This window comes from Podarcis pityusensis (assembly GCF_964106645.2).
Source record: "Podarcis pityusensis genome assembly, chromosome: 4".
Lineage (NCBI taxonomy): Eukaryota > Metazoa > Chordata > Lepidosauria > Squamata > Lacertidae > Podarcis > Podarcis pityusensis.
In genome coordinates, this window is record NC_138027.1 from 28,507,318 (window position 1) to 28,525,221 (window position 17,904).

The following is a 17,904-nucleotide window of genomic DNA, read 5'->3' on the forward strand; positions in this document are numbered from 1 at the left end:
TGATCAGATTTAGCAAGATCAAGAACCTTGCATGGACAGGTTATTTTTGGAATTGTAAGAGACTCTTTTATCTAAAAAAAGTACTTTATTCAGTAAAAGGTATTCCCTTGAATAGTTAAACTATACTATGGAGCTGATTTAAAGTTTAAAACTTAAGCTGAGCTAAAAGTTGTACCTTGAAAATTTTGGTCTTAAAATTACATATTGAGGATAGGGAAAGGTTCAGAGGAAAATAGTTAGGAAAGGTTTTTTTTTTTTTTTGCAGACGGGGGCTCACTGCTTTGAAGCAGTTCCACTCTCTTTTTAATTTGCTGCTACAAGCACTGGCGGAGCTCCTCTTGGTGGCCACCATGACGTAGTGTTGTTCTGAGGGGATATTGTTAAAGGAAAAAAAGGGTGGCAAGCAGCTTCCGAGATGGGCTCAGCTGCCACTTGCCTAAACCCTCACTGGTAACTGATAAGCCAGTGAATTGCTTGCTCCCGGTTTCCAAAACAGCTCTTCCAAATTCGCAGCTTGTAAATTGGGGTCATTTTTAATCAGGCCTAAAACAAAACCTCCATTAGAAACTACTGTAGAAACCACATTTATGTATACACGCTTCCTGCTGAGATGTGTATGTCTCTTTATTTCTTTATTATGAATGCCTGTTGATATATATCTTTATATCTCTGTATATCCAGTCACAAATTCCCAGGGAGATGAAGATGTGAAATCGTCCATAGGCAATTATAGTTCTTTGTAGGGGCAACAGCTCAAGGGGGCTGAGCACTTTTGCCTCCCTATTTTTTTGAGATAGGGTCACCCCCCATGTCCCCAAAAATCGGGGTGGTGTAGAGTGAGTGTGGAACCAAGTGCGGCACTGCTTCAATGGACGACTCCTCCTCCTTCTCCTCCTCCTCCTGCCATGGAGGGGAAGGAGAGTCGAAGCAGCCTCATGGCAGTGGCAGGAGACGTAAGAGTCGCCGGCCACTGAAGTCACATTGCCACTGAATTCAGTTCTGCCCCTGGCTCCTCCCAACTTCCTGACATCGCGTCAGACCCCCCAATTTCCCTTGCAAGCTAGTGCCTCTTGTTCTTTGGCAGTACAGTTTTCAGTCTAGAAACATTTGTTAAGTGTGACAGGACATGTTGAGTATTTTAATTGTATTCTATGATTTTTCTGCAGGATGATAGCAAGCAGGCTCAGTTTTTAGCTTTGGCTGTTGTTTACTTCATTTCTGTGTTGATGGTCTCCAAGTATCGGGACATACTCGAACCTCAACGAGAAACTGCAAGGTCTGGAATCCAGGCAGGTAGAAATATCAGGCAGGAAATAAATTCACCAACAAGTACAGGTACCACTGTTTTTCTGTTTATGTTGCATAATTTTTTAGACAATGGATACTTGACTATAGGGGAAAAAAGTTCAAATGATACCTATTAACCTTATTCAGTTTCTGATGGGTCTTGTTTTCTTTAAGTTGTTTTGGGAATATTTCTGCTTTCTTGGTCTGGTTTGTCATTCCTAGCATTGCTTGGCCATTGTCTTGGACTATAGGAGACAGGCTGTTAAAAGTTCTGTTATCTTCCGATATGGTACCTCTCTGTAGTATACATTTAATCAATTGCTCCTCTGCAATGGAGCTAGAGACAAATATTTTTTTAAAATGTTAATTTAATTTATATTTAACTTGTCATGTGGTTTTAATTAAGCTCACAAGTGATGTGATTTTTCTCAGTTCCCTCCACACTTTGTGCCACATTTAGTGGCTGGGTATTTTTGCATAAAAGGCACCATAGCTAAGCAGTGCAGAAGATCAATTCCCGGCTCACCACTCAAAAAAAAGAAAGAAAGGATAGTGTGGGAATTGCCCCTGCCTAAAACCAGGAGAGTTTCTGCCTGTTCGGCTAGACAATACTGGACTGGGTGGACAGATAATCCCACCTGATATAAGGCATTTTATGTGCACTGATGATTAATGTGAGACTTACCCATCCCTTTTTACCAGTGATGGAAAATTGGAGTGCATCAGTGCATTTATTTTGAATGGATTTTGAAAGGAAGACCAACATTTGATGGCAGTGGTGTCCAACTTTGCATAGCAAAGTCCTTAGTTTTAATTCAGTACCAGCTCAAAAAAGTTTTTAAAGAAGTTAAGTGTCTTCATGGTCCTCTGTCTTTCTTTGGTAGTCTGTGCCCTATAAGATGAGATTGGGTCAAATTATCCTAGGAGTGACTTTCAGTTTTTTGGAGGAGAAATAGTGTGCATGTATCTATATCTACATAGCTATCTACAGTTTCTACCATCTATCTATCATCTATCTATCATCTATCTATCATCTATTAACTACATATAAGGTTTACTTTAACTTTGTTTACTTTTATGCATTCATTTTTTCAGTTTTGCATAACTTCAAAAGAGAATCCTCTTCAGAGTGCAAGTCTTGTAAAATATTCAATATACTGAAAACAGCTTCTATATGTCATAAAATGGTTTTTTTAAATTAATCTTTTTAAAGTAAGGTCAATACAGGTGCATACTTAGTTTCTCTGTGGTCTAAAATGCTTCTTAAAAGTTATTTATTGTTTTGGCCACTCCAGGGAATCCTGCTTTTTATGATTGAGTAGACAAGCCTATGAAATCTTATATCTAATAGTTTTATTCCTGTTTAGTTCCTTAGGTATTTACAGTTCCTCATTTTAACACATTTTTTTTTTGCACGGACAAAATTAGTAATTAACATGGTTATCAATTTGCCAAGTTAAACTAGTGCTTCAGCTGGATTTTTATCAGTTGAAGAAGCTGTCAGGTGTTTTCATTTATCAGTTGAAGAAGCTGTCATTGAGATTGTTTCTGCATCGCATACCATATTAATCTGAGAACCATAGGCCATATTCAGTTACTCAGTTCCATAAGCAGAATCCAGAGCTAGACCTTCCACTAGTTCAGCAGAGCCTTCTTCCCTTTCCTACTCCCCGCATGCCCTCTGTGCCTCCCCAAATTTGCTTTGCAGTGTTGGGAGAACCCCTAGCAAAACACACAGGGAAATTGTTCCATAGGGCAAGCAGAAATGCTTGTGCTGATGGAGTGATCTCCTTAGCACTACATTGAATCCCACCCCATGTTTTTTAAGTTCCACTGCATTGGTTCATGGTTGTGCCATATGTATCCATATGCTTTCTTCTTCCAAATGAAAGTTGTTTAGAACTCAGTATTACACACATGCACACACGCACACACACACACATGTAAACCTGTTCCTATATATTTATTTTCAGGTGTAGTTTTTGGCTTACTAATCTTTGATACTGTTTACATCATGAAGACCTTGCACCTTGCAGTAAAATTAGTAAAATATTCATATAAAACCAAATTTGATGCTGCTACCTTTATTCAAAGCAAACCCATGTTATTAACTGTTATAGGTTAGTTTACTGGGTACTCTAAAATATTCCTGCATTAAAGCATTTTGCTATAAACATGTTCTTAAGTGTACAACCTAATTTTTAGTGTTCTTCCCTGTTTCTAGAAATATTCTAATAGTTCGAGTAAATTTCTGTGATTAAAACTACACAAATTTATTTCTTAATAAAAGATGGGGGGGCATGGTTCACTTGTGATAGATGACACACACATGTTGTAAGAGGCACCATTCTAGAAAATATATTCCCTTGTGTGGGGAAGAAGAAAGAATGCCTAAAAGGGTGCCATGGCACCTACAGTATTTGTTTTTGAAACTTGTATTTTGAAATATCCAAACACTTTAATTTATTATGATATTTTAATTGATTGATCTGACCAATTAATCAACTAAATAATGTAGCCATGCTGATTTTGTGTTTATATTTTGTGTGTTTCCCCATTTGTGTATTATGCCGTGATGCTGGAGTAGGAAACTGCTGGTTTCACTATTCCGGCCATGCCTGTTTTGTCTGTGTATACCTGTCTTTACTATAAATGTTGTTTTTATGATGCGTTATTTAAAGGTATGTTCTTTTCCTATCTCTTGATTTCTCTCTGAGAAACACGTCGTTAGTGCCATGTTTGCATGTTTCAGTGAGATAGGACTTGTCTCATGGATCCACAGTGGACCAAGCCACAGGCGATAAGCAGCTGGCTCACAATTGACTCCATGATTTTCTCCACAGTTGTGGTCATACCATCTATCCCACACCCAAGTTTGAACCATGGATTCCTTGCCAAGTTAATTCCTGAGCAGAGCTTTACCCACTCATTTTACAAAGGTAATATTAACATAACCTCCTAACTTGTTTGGGTGTACTTGTTTCATTTCATGTAATTCAAAATCTAACTATAACATAGCTGTTTGGTAAATAAGAATACGCTTTGGGTTACACACAGATAAAATTTCCTGCAAGGATACAATGAAAATCCTCTGCCCAGCTATGTCTAGATTTTGAGGTACCTTGTTAATGGAGGGAGTTGCTATAGATTATAAAAGTATAATTCTGCACAATGATATATACAAGGCACAAGGTATTTTCATTAAATTCCTTTTCTTCTTATTTAGCAATATGTTTTAAACCTTTGAAAAATAATACTAAAAAAGATAAGGAAGATATCTAACACCATATTCTTGAAGTAGTATGTTTTAATATTGTTTAGCTGTGCATTTATTTCAGTCTTTAATATAGACATTTTTATTTTGGATTATAGCATCCAGTTGTTTTAATCCCAGTGAGGAGGACTATGCAACCGGAGATAGCAGTAAGAGCTAAACTTCTGATATCACCAGGGGGAGCAGTCACACAAACAAACAAACAAACAAACAAACAAACACACAAACAACCATCTTGCTCTCTTACAGCAGGAAAGGACATTATTCACAGCTTTCTTCTTCTGTATATCACAGTATATTTAGCTTCCACCACCTGATCAGGCAGCATGGTGTACCTATGTAACAGCACAGTTCTCCCCTTTGAACATTTACAATGCTTAGTGCATTTTAGGTTTATTATTTATTATTATTATTATTATTATTATTATTATTATTATTATATGTGTATATCACCCTTCATCCAAAGATCACGGGGTGGTTCACAACAAAAAAATGAGAACACAAAATAATGCTAAAACAAAAACAGACCTTAAGCTCTGCAGTATACCAGGGAGCCAAGCGGACTCCAGGAAGTGGGAGAGGGCACCCAGGGGCAATTGTTTCAACAGCCTGAGCCATTCTGATATTCCAGAGTTTGGCCAGGGCTTTGACAGGAGAACCAGTTCTGTCAGCCGGAAAGTCCCCCAGAGCTGTCTGGAAACTCACTGGATCCATTAGCCTCTGAGGGTGGAGCATTTTAATAGGTTCCCTGCCACTGCAGAGGGGGGAAAGGTGCTGAAAGCCTAAATCTCAACAGGAAGTGATCTGACCATGACAAGAGAAAAGGCCTGCAAGACAGAGAGCAGGTACTCCAAGACTCACAGCAAAGATGGTTTACTTTTTTAATTTAAGAGACTCTCTGCAGTCAACTGAAAAGCCCCAGTTTAAACCTTTCAGGAAGCTAAACTCAAAAAATAAACAGCGAGAAAGAGATGACAAATTAATACAAGAAATTATTACTCCTGCAAAGGCTTATATTGACTCTGTATCTGACAGGATAACAGAAAAGGTCAAAGACTAAGATGAGATGAAGTTGACCCACAAGCTAGGAAGCAGTAGCAGCTCTCTGCACCTATGCAAGAGATAGAAATACTCATTCGTTAGAGGGAAATCAGGTTGCAATACACATCTAGTAGCAAGGGGCAAAGGAAAGGGAGAGGTGTTTGGGTAAGAACATTTGTGTGATAGAGTCTTCTAGACAGAAGCTTTACTGACAAAGGAATGCTTCAACACAATTAGTTGTTGCCGACTATCTAGACTGCCAGTAGCTCTGATCAGTCTGCTTAAGATATCCTTCAACCAACTAAAGACCCAGTCTCACTTAAAATCAGAGAGGATATTGTTCAAGGGAAAGTGTTCCTGTCTTCAGGGTTCAGCATTCTATCTAGAAGGTTCTGGAGGTCCTGCAAGTAGACCAAGTCCTGTCACAGGAAGTACTGTTTTTAAAAATTGGATACCATTTCAGGAACTTCCAGAACCTTGTGTTTTTATTTTAAAAAGAATTGGCCAGTAGGTTAAATTTCAGGTCATTAATTCAGTTCGGTAAACAAGCTTATGGATAGTCTACAATTATTAAGATGATAGTGTTTCAATTAGATCCCAACAGGCAAATATTGCCATAGATATGTGAGGCGCTCTAGATTGTGAGCATGCTACCCTGAGAGCTATGTGAAATTGCAGTGCCTGAGAAATGGTGTAGTTCAGTGCTGAATCAAATATTTTACATGCAGAAGGACATAGCTTCAATCCCTTAATCCCTTTATCCTTTCAGATAAAAGGGGCTCAGGTAGCTGGGAAAGACATAAGTCAGAGACATTAGAGAGTGGTTGATAGACAGAATACGAAGATATTGGCAGACCAGTAGTTTGATCTGCTGTAAAGCAGTTCCTTATTTTAATAAATTTGTTTCCCTTCCCTATAATCAGTTTTGGATATTGACAAATAAGGTTTTCCAGCAAAAAGTCTACAAGTGGAGTGTGTGAAGTACCCTAATCTGGTGGGATCACAATTAAAACATTTGCAAATCACCATCTTGTATATGATTTAGAGACCTAGATAGAAAGTATTTTCCTTTTTCCATAGCAGTGTGTGTGCATAAAATTTCATGTGTGTGGTTAGGAAAAAAAGATAGTGAAAAATAACTGTTCCAAGAGGCCATCCAATAGAATGTCTGCTGGTCTTTCAAATATTTGGGGCTGTAAGCACTGAAGTGAGCACCTTGAATTGGGTTCAGAAACATGCATGCAACTGTTTTAGAACAGGAGTTATATATATATGAGTTCTAAAGGCAACTCCAGCCAGTTGCCTTTGAACCAGTTTCTGAGTCATTTTCAAGAATAGCCCCACATAGAGCACATTGCAATAATCCAATCTGGAAGTTACCAGAGCATGGAGTACTGTGGCCAAATCATCTCTGCCCAAAGGGTGGCGTACCTGACAATAGTCTGAAGTGCCTCTGTAATGCTTTCCTCCTACCTCTGCAGGTAAGAATAGCCCCACTAAATGAAAACTTCAGAAGTGAAGGTATGATCATTCTGACCAAGAAGACCATAGCAGTTGTTGGAAATTAACTATACTTAGTTAAACAGCCACGACACTGGATATTCTTTCTCTATTCCTGAATACACTTCAATAATTATTGAAGAAATAAAAAAAACCATAAGGCTTGCAAAAAGCTCTGTACAGCGCTTCCCAAGCTTATCACAATCGCCTGGTTGTTAAGTGTTTCAGAAACACTGCACAAAGGACTTTGCAACCACTATTAGTCGGCAAAGCACTGCCCCATATGTAATGTGAAATGTAGGCCAAGTGAGTGTGACTTGCCTGAAACAGGTCTATGGGCCAAATGGAGGTCCAGATTTGCCCTGGGACCAGAGGTCAAATAACAATCTGATGGATTCACTTACCTTCCTAGGATACAAAAACAAGAAGATTAACAGAAGGAATGTTTCCAAAATGACACCATCTATTTACAATATCCCAAATATGGTTAAGAGGTTATTTGGAGACCAGGGTTGCAGTACTTCATCCATACGAAACAATAAAGTTTTGGATCTAAATTAGCTAATGCAGTGTTTCGCAAAGTTGGGTGCCCCCATTATTAAAAATTGTGGGACTTGGTAGACCACTTAAGTTTTTGCTTTGCTTTGTTCTCTGTTGTATAACAAATACTTGGTTAACTTTGGGATTAAATATAAAGAAAAATAAAATAACATGTGCCTGCATCCTCATCAAAACCAGTGCCATATTATCAAAATCACAGGCCCTAGACTGAGGGCCAAGTTGAGATAATCTTGACAGCTCCACATTCTATCCATGTACCTTATGAATAGAGCATACAGACAGCTAGCGGTCCATGTAGATCAGTTTGAGGACACCTGACCTAGTGGATTACTACTAAGTGTAAGCAGCTATATTAGATAATGAATTAAGTAGTGTGTAGAATCTTAGATTAGATGGCTGATCATGGATAATCAAAGTCAGTAAAGGCTGGTCTTGCTGCTTTTGGGAATTGTTCTTTCTTAAATGAGGGCAGCTTTCCATTACCCTTAATGGAGACAGCATTTAGATCCCTTTTAAAATCATTTGTATCAATAAAAATCCCAGGTAGTGAACAAAAACCCAAGAATAAAACATGTCAAACCACCAAATATATTGCAAAATTAAGGATAAATCTCAGGCATTAAAAAGTACATAAACAGCAGCAAAATAATTTATACCATTGATTTGCAGCAGATTTGCTACATATCCAGCTGCACATATTGGCATTGTTTTATCTCCCATGCTGTGACTTTATGATGTGGTTACTGTATAAGTGCAGCTATTCTTGGATCACTCGTCATTTTTCAGCAGTGCCAATCTGACTTCTTTGCTGCTTTGGGGACAGAAATTTCTTTAGCAGCCTTGCTGGACATTGTATGCCTAGGAATTAATTTAGAAGATTTGACCCCATTGATCTTCATGGACTTCTTAGTGGCTTTCCACACAGTAGCCTGCCAACTTCTGCTACTTCTGCTGCAGAACGTGGTAGGAATATGAAGGACAGCACTTGTTAAAATCTTTTTTGAGAGACCCTTACAAGAGTTGTTAGTTTCATTGGCAGAAAAATGCTTTGGGTCTGGATTTCCTAATTATCAGTCATTGCCTACCACTGGATTAACTATTATTCTTGCATGGGCTAAGCAATCAGTCAATAAGGTTTATTGTTGCTAAATTAGGAATTTGCACTGGTTCCAGAATGAGTCTCTGTGCTATTTAATTTCATTTTAACCTAGTTGACTGTAACTTTAATAGCCAATGCTGCACCTGCTACTACAACTTTAATTTTATTTATATGAAAGTTAGCCCAATTGGACACACTGGAACTTTCTTCCAGAAAAAAATATGTTTAGGATTGGCCTGCCGGAGTGCCAATGGTGGTCCTTCTGTGATGGTATGACCTTAACAGCAGAAGTGTGAGTCAGGCTAATTCCCTGTTCTAGTTATAAGACTAATAGTAATATACTATCAAAACCCTCATTAAATGTTTGCCATTATCATTCTTCTATTGTTGTATTGTCATTGTGAATGTTCTGGTGAATTTGACGTTGATTTCACTTAGAACTTGTTTTTGTGTGTGATGATTGAAATAAACTCATCCTTGTAATCTTGCACTCCCATCTTTTGGTGAATGCTCATAACTCCTTAATAAGACATATAATTTTTATAGAAGATTCTAAGGAAAGCTTTAATTGAAAATGTATTTTAAGTGACTAAACTATAAAAGTTTGAAATTGCTATGCAGTTGCTATTGCAACCTACTTTACTATTTTTGCGTGCTAAGGAATAGGGATGCATTTCTTACTACTCACCCCCAAAACAGTGATGCCTTGCATGCATTCCAGTTGAGGCTTGGAAAGCCTTAAACTTTATTTATTTGATTTGAGTTCTCAGAGCAATTTTGGAGTGAGCTCACAAAGGAACATTCACTGTTGCCTCTGCCTTTTCCTGCCCAAGGCCTAAATACTTGCTTTGGAGCAGAGGCACTATTGTGTCCTACAACTGCATATTTTCCTACCAGACTGAACTAGCTCTACTAGAAACATGCTACAAATATCATTTCCACCGGTGATAAAACTCTTGGATGGACTTTTTATTCAGTAGGCTTGAGAAAAACCCTTCCAGGATCCTCTCCTTAACAGTAATTCCAGCAGGAAAAGACACTCTTGTTGGGACCTAGAGGATGCTTACCACCTCCTGCCAATGATTAAGATAATTTCTGGTCATTGGGATAGAGAAAATGGGAGGCAGCTCATAGGATCAAGGTGAACATGGCCCTGCTTGAAGCAGTCTGGGAGTAGGGCTGTGCTTATCTTAATTCGGGTTGCAAGCATTCAAGCTGGGATATGATCCTGTCTTCTGCTGGCATAGATTTTTTGGGGAGGCCAGATTGATGCTGGGGCACTTGTTGATATGACAGGGGTCACATCCTGAAGAGCAGGAACAAGGCAAGGTGGTAGTTTAGTCGAGTCTTCTGTTGCAGTCCTACCCAATAGTCTAATAATCCAGTTGAATCCAGTGGTCAACGCTGCCAGATCCCAACTAGAGTGGCAGGGTGGATGACAGCTTGTCATAGAAAGCTCACAGAAGCCAGTGCTCTCTAGGACTTGAGAAGAGCTGTCTTTTGAGGGGCCATTGCCCTATTCTGTAATTGCTGGCTCCTGTAGTGATGGTGGATGGAGGCTCGTAACATTATACAGGAGGCAGCAACGAAAACCATCCCAATGAAAAGGAAATGCAAGAAAGCAAAGTGGCTGTCCAACGAGGCCTTACAAATAGTGGGGGAGAGAAGGCAAGCAAAATGCGAGGGAGATAGTGAAAGATACAGGAAATTGAATGCAGATTTCCAAAAAAATAACAAGGAGAGACAAGAAGGCCTTCTTAAACGAGCAATGCAATGCAAAGAAATAGAGGAAAACAATAGAATGGGAAAAACCAGAGATCTGTTCAAGAAAATTGGAGATATGAAAGGAACATTTCGTACTAAGATTACCATAATAAAGGACAAAAGTGGAAAGGACCTAACAGAAGCAGAAGACATCAAGAAGAGGTGGCAAGAATACACAGAGGAATTATACCAGAAAGATATGGATGTCTCGTACACCCCAGGTAGTATGGTTGCTGACCTTGAGCCGGACATCCTGCAGAGTGAAGTCAAATGGGCCTTAGAAAGCACTGCTAATAACAAGGCCAGTGGAAGTGATGGTATTCCAGCTGAACTATTTAAAATTTCAAAAGATGATGCCGTTAAGGTGCTACACTCCATATGCCAGCAAATTTGGAAAACTCAGCAGTGGCCAGAGGATTGGAGAAGATCAGTCTACATCCTAATCCCAAAGAAGGGCAGTGCCAAAGAATGCTCCAACTACCGCACAATTGCACTCATTTCACACGCTAGCAAGGTTATGCTTAAAATTCTACAAGGCAGGCTTAAGCAGTATGTGGGCCGAGAACTCCCAGAAGTGCAAGCTGGATTTCGAAGGGGCAGAGAAACCAGAGACCAAATTGCAAACATGCGCTGGATTATGGAGAAAGCTAGAGAGTTCCAGAAAGACATCTACTTCTGCTTCATTGACTATGCAAAAGCCTTTGACTGTGTCGACCACAGCAAACTATGGCAAGTTCTTAAAGAAATGGGAGTGCCTGATCACCTCATCTGTCTCCTGAGAAATCTCTATGTGGGACAAGAAGCTACAGTTAGAACTGGATATGGAACAACTGATTGGTTCAAAATTGGGAAAGGAGTACGGCAAGGCTGTATATTGTCCCCCTGCTTATTTAACTTATATGCAGAATTCATCATGCGAAAGGCTGGGCTGGATGAATCCCAAGCCGGAATTAAGATCGCTGGAAGAAATTTCAACAACCTCAGATATGCAGATGACACAATCTTGATGGCAGAAAGTGAGGAGGAATTAAAGAACCTTTTAATGAGGGTGAAAGAGGAGAGCGCAAAATATGGTTTGAAGCTCAACATCAAAAAAATGAAGATCATGGCCACTGGTCCCATCACCTCCTGGTAAATAGAAGGGGAAGAAATGGAGGCAGTGAGAGATTTTACTTTCTTGGGCTCCATTATCACCGCAGATGGTGACAGCAGTCACGAAACGCCTGCTTCTTGGGAGGAAAGCAATGACAAACCTAGACAGCATCTTAAAAAGCAGAGACACCACCCTGCCAACAAAGGTCCATATAGTTAAAGCTATGGTTTTCCCAGTAGTGATGTATGGAAGTGAGAGCTGGACCATAAAGAAGGCTGATCGCTGAAGAATTGATGCTTTTGAATTATGGTGCTGGAGGAGACTCTTGAGAGTCCCATGGACTGCAAGAAGATCTAACCTCTCCATTCTTAAGGAAATCAGCCCTGAGTGCTCACTGGAAGGACAGATTGTGAAGCTGAGGCTCCAATACTTTGGCCACCTTATGAGAAGAGAAGACTCCCTGGAAAAGACCCTGATGTTGGGAAAGATGGAGGGCACAAGGAGAAGGGGACGACAGAGGACGAGATGGTTGGACAGTGTTCTCGAAGCTACCAGCATGAGTTTGACCAAACTGCGGGAGGCAGTGGAAGACAGGAGTGCCTGGCGTGCTCTGGTCCATGGGGTGCAATAAGGCCACATTCTTTGGCCTGTGCGATCTGGGACTAGAGGAAATGGCTTTCCAGATGATAACTCTACCTCATCCAAGTCTACTGCTGAGCCAGACAAAGGATTGGAGCCTGTTTTTATTTTCTTTCATAAAGAGAGAAGGTTCGCTTCCAACTTGGGATAAAATACCTATGTGTTGGATAAATCATTGAAATGATAGCTTCGTATCAACTCTTTTGAATTTATTCGTGTAGACAAAAATAGATAAGCATGCTTCAAAAATCTCAGCAAATCAAGGCATGCTGAGAAAAGCACATAAGAAGCTATCTCATACTGAATCAGAATCTTAGTCCATCAATCTCAATAATGCCCACACTGACTGGCAGGGTGTCTCCAGGGTTTCAATCAGGCATCCCCAGCCCTACCTGCAGATGCCAGGTATTGAAACTGGTGTCCTCTGCATGCAAAGCAGATGCTCTAGCACTGAGCCACAGCCCTTCCCCAAAAGAATGAGGTCATCGCAGAAACCAATTTACATAACTAACGTCATTATTTTTTTGCTTTGGTGTAATAAATGAACTCTGCAATTACAGTGAAAAATGGTAGGAAAGAGGCATCTGGCACCCAACTGTTTTCTTTCAGACAAGGTTAAAATTACCAGGTTTAGCATTTCTCCTTCCTTTGTCTACTGCTATGTCTTAATGCTACAGTAAACTGATGAGGATCGTTGAAAGCTTTGACAGCAGGTTTATAAATTATAACCTAAACACATGTAATTGGTTATCATTTTTGCTGCTGCCCCTCTTTAGTTTTCCTTGTACCTAAGTAGGTGTAAAAAGTCAACTTTGTGATAAAACTCAAAGATCAGAGGCACACGGTTTTATGAAATAGAGAAAATTGGTGTTTAATGCCGAAATCTTAACACAAAGGAAAAAAAAGTTATTTCTGAAATAAAAAATATGGTTGCTCTGGCATCCTGAGAAAGGTGAGAGGAGTGCCTGCGTGTGGCATGAGCACCTCTTCCATTATGTGATTGTTTAGTCTGCTCAGGTGTTGCCTGTTAGCACTCATGCAGAGGTTCCAGTCTCTGTGGCAGCGTGCACCATTCTTTCACTACAATGGGGTAAAGGCTTGGGAAGATGGAGTTGCTATGTTCCATATCCTTTGACTTCTGAAGAAGATCAGAATTGGCTAGGGGAATGGGGGATGGGTGAATTTAAAAGGGTCAAAGCATAGTAGCAAGTCCCTTTCTCCCTTTCCACAGCTGTTTTAGGTGCTTGAAAACCACACAGGTGAAATATATCATGCAATTACCTTACCTATACTCTGTTGCCAGAGATCTCCCCTTAAAATCATTTTGAGAGTACTCCATTGGAGTTATAAATGTTAGTTGTTTAATTGGTTGCACTTTGTTTGCTCCAATTTGCTTAATTTGAGTTCTCTCTCCCTCTCCCTTTCTTCTTCAGACTTTTTAATGTAAATATTTATAGACCTTTGCAACAATGTAGTGTTATGATAGAGCAACTTTCCATAACTTTTTCCTAAGCTTGACTGGGGATTTCTGATATTTTGAAAAATTGGCGACATAAAACAATTGTTCTTAGTAGGATCAAATGAGATGTAGTACAGTGGTTAAAGGGTGTGATGTGAAACCCTTAATGTAAATTTCACTTCAGCAATGCACCTTCTAGTTGGCCATCAACAAGCTGCTTTTCTCTAGAGCGCAGTCTCCTGTCTACAGCATGAAGATGATAATATTGGCCTACCCGGACACGACTAAACGACTAAACAACAACAACAGGCCTGTTGCAAGGATTACTAAAATAATATATGTGCAGCTCTTTAAACTCACAGGGAAAGTACCATATAAATGCTGCTCCTGTTAATAAATATGTCTAGAGACAGCCTTTCACAAAACGGTCATAAATAAAATGGCCAGCAGTTTAGAAAGTAAATTATGGTAATAGTTATTATTAATTAAAAAATGTACATTGAAGTTATTTACATATTACAATAATGGGCTGTAAGTACTGCACTGAAGAGTGGAAAAACCTGGGTTCAACTACTCATTCAGCCACAAATGTTACTGGTTGACTTTGATCCAGGTAAAATATCTTAGCCTCACAGGGTTGTTGTGCAGATGAGGAGAAACACCATGTATGCCACACTGAGTTTTTTGGAGGAAGGGAGGATAGAAATGCAGTGAATTAAGCTAAAATGTTAGCTACTGAATATGTTTGTCAGTTTCAGGAAATAGGGCACTTCGATTATGTTTGATTTTAAGCATTCTTAAAACTAAATGTGACTGAAATCAAATAAGTAATATTTACATTTGTGATATTTAGTCTTAGTTTACATATAATCTACTTAGCAAACTATTTGGCTCATAATTTAGGCTGTCCTCAGTTATGGAGCATCCTCATATCTTTGATTTCCTTGTGCAGCTGTGGGTAGGATGGTAGGAAGCCATTTGGAATGTTTGGTATTCTTGAATCAGGAGAGAATCTATATTTTTCACATAATTATGTAAAAAAATAGTTTGTCTTTTACCATATGCTCAAAAAATGAAAATATAACAGTAGAGAATAATATTATCCCTAAGATCTGGAATTCCTGTTTCTGGAATGCTATTGATCATTTGAATTGGGAAATTGTTCAGTGGCTTCTTTTTGAAAGAGGAAGCAAGTACGCAGGTTGTAGCTACCTGGACTCATTTATTTAGAGGTCAGAACTGTGTGTGCCAGGTAGGTGGCCTATCTTAAAACCCCATAACTACCTTGTTGCTCTCAAGTGTGGTGGAGGACAGTAACCTGTTACTAGTGTAAAATGAAGATTTAACTCTCATTCCAGTCAGCTTCTCTATGTAGGAATGTGACACACCATCCTGTCTTTTACCTGAGGTACCAAAATGTCTTAGGCTGGCTCTGGAGTTCAGTTTCATAACATGTTCATCACGGTGAGCCTCTTAGGTGTGCCTCTACCAGCACACCTAGAGTTTTGTCCTCTATTGATAAAAGATTATTGATACAGGAATGCTAATTTTCAAGCTTAGTTTTTTAAAAATAATTTTGTTTTGCAGAGACTCCTGCTGTATTTCCAGATAATATAAAAGAAAAAGAAACTCCGACGCCAGTTGAAGATATTCAGCTGGAAAGCTCCATTCCTCATACTGATTCCGGAATTGGAGAAGAGCAAATGCCCAGTATCTTGAACGGGACAGACTTAGAAACAAGCACAGGTCCTGATGCTATGAGTGAACTATTGTCTACTTTGTCTTCTGAGGTGAAGAAATCTCAGGAAAGTTTAACAGAAAGCCCCAGTGAAATTCTGAAACCTGCATCCTCAATATCAAGTATCAGCCAAAGCAAGGGCATCAATGTCAAGGAAATATTAAAAAGTCTGGTGGCAGCCCCTGTTGAAATTGCAGAATGTGGGCCTGATCCTATTCCGTACCCTGATCCTGCACTAAAGAGAGAAGCTCAGCCTATTCTCCCAATGCAGTATCACTCCTTTGACAGGTATATGGCATGATTGATTCACTTACTATGATATATTCATATTGGCACTTGAACGTATATATTGTCTGTAATATGCTGATAAAGACTGTGCAGTGAAAATACAGCTGGTTTACATCTATGTGCACTGCCTTACTATAAACAGTCCCTATTGTTTATGGGAAAGGTATCTGGATTGAATTGTGTCTTTTAACAGCTAAGTCTAATTAGTAGTCAATGAACATATCTACTTTATAAAGCTATAACGAGAAGGGGAGAAGGTGTAATTAAAACATGCATCTCCTAGAGTGGCTGGGGAAACACAGTCATTTGGGTGGGGTACAAATAATAAAATTAGTAATATTATTATCATTTATAAACGTAAGGAAGTATACAGGAAACTTCAAACACTTGTTAAAATAGTTGTAATGCACTTGGAGAGAATTCATTATGCATGTTGATCTGTATTTGCAAATCATGTGTTTTCTTTTTAAAGTTCATTGCTGTAGTTCCTACTGTGAATAGTATTGCCCAGTTCACACATCATGCTAAACCATAGTGGGTAACCTCTAATGTGTTCCACCATCCCCTGTTCAACAAACCAGGACTGAGCACATGGTTTCATAAACTTGTTTGACTCAGTTAACTAGAAACAGAATAAACTAGAGTGTCCCTAATTTGGTCATAATGGTAAACTGCAGTTTCCTCAAAACTGAAAGTGGAAGCTTTCAATCACCACATGTGTGATAGAGGAAATGAGGTTTGCTCACTACAGTTCCTACAATGCTAAAAAGGAGGGGTTTGACATGACCATCTGTGTTGGTTTAACAAGAAATATGCTAAACTTATTTTTCCAAAACTATGCATGCAGCTACTGGCCAAGGGCTTATTCAAGCCCCTTTGATATCACTAGAGAGTCTTAACAATCTCATTATTAGTATTCTAAACCTTTATCTCTGCAGGATTGCGGTGGTTCTTGCAAATTTTCAAATCACCGCAGGGATTTATTTATTTTTTAGAGCATTAAAGTATCTAAATGCCAGGTGTTTTCCCCTCCAGTGGCTTAGTTTAATAATAAAGTATAAAAAAGAATAATGTTTAAATGTCCAAAATCACACAGAAATTAAGTGCTCATAATCATACAGAAGTTATGACGAAAGGAATATGTTGAAGAAACAGAAGTGGTAGAATCTTAACAGTGCTGTCCTATGAAACATTATGAACATTATAATTCATTTTAAAGTACACAGAATTGGAAATGTAGAAGCAGAGAAACATGTTTCAGCGTATCTTACGGAATAGGTCTTCTGTGTAGTTAATGTATTCAGCAGTTCAAGTACTATCGAATGTAAATGATGAGGTGATATTGATGAAAGGAGGGATTGAGGTCTCGGGGGGCGCTGATGACGGATTGAACAGAAGCGCCCTTGCACTGCACGTAACTCAAGTCTGTCGTCTTCACTACTCAAAGCCATAATGGAAGGTGGCAGTCTGAAATGAGTTGCCACGGCAAAGAGTATTATTTTTGAAATGCTTTCACACAAATCACTAGGCCCTGCATACAACTTAGTTTCATGCTTTAATGTCATCAGGAGGCACAAATTGGTGTGTCTAATTGTTTGCCACCTGCCAGCAAAATGAGCTGCCAGCTAGCCAGACGGGTTTGATTGTCCGTCAGCCATTCAATAGATTGAGAGTGACAACATCAAAAATTTCACTTCAAACTCTGAAGCTTTGAGCAGCTTTTCAGAGACCTCTTCCCCACAAGTGCTTCTGGACAACTGCATTTTTCAATCAGTTTCAATATATTGTTGCCTTCTGCCTCATCTGTCTTAAGGTAGCTGTAATTACATTATGAGCTATATAAACAGATTTCTCTGGCCTTGGAGTCTGGACTCATCTTAAAATCACATCAAAATAATGTGTGGACCATATTTGTAGAAGCACAAGTTGCTCTAGACTTACAACTGTTCTAGAGTAAACATAACAAATTCTCTTTTTATATTTTTCTCTACATTATTAACAAATATGCATATACTACATATTGTCACAGTTACTAATTTTTTAAAAAAACAACTTAGTGAGTTTACATACTTTGTAAACCAAGAAATCTTTAATAAAAAAATACATTTAAAAAATCTTCTTTTTTTTAGTCTTCCACAGAGAAGAGGTCTGGTATATTACT

The 17,904-nt window shown here is 38.9% G+C and overlaps 1 protein-coding gene across 3 annotated transcripts in view; it reads left to right on the plus strand.

Annotated features, from left to right (window-relative positions):
* Positions 1-17,904, plus strand: part of NBEA (neurobeachin) — a 355,514-nt gene that overhangs the window by 93,755 nt on the left and 243,855 nt on the right. For all 3 annotated transcript variants that reach the window (XM_081004034.1, XM_081004035.1, XM_081004033.1), the window contains 3 exons: positions 1,167-1,335; positions 4,131-4,226; positions 15,305-15,743. In XM_081004034.1, the coding sequence (XP_080860160.1) occupies positions 1,167-1,335; positions 4,131-4,226; positions 15,305-15,743 (704 nt within the window). The remainder of the gene's footprint in view (positions 1-1,166; positions 1,336-4,130; positions 4,227-15,304; positions 15,744-17,904) is intronic.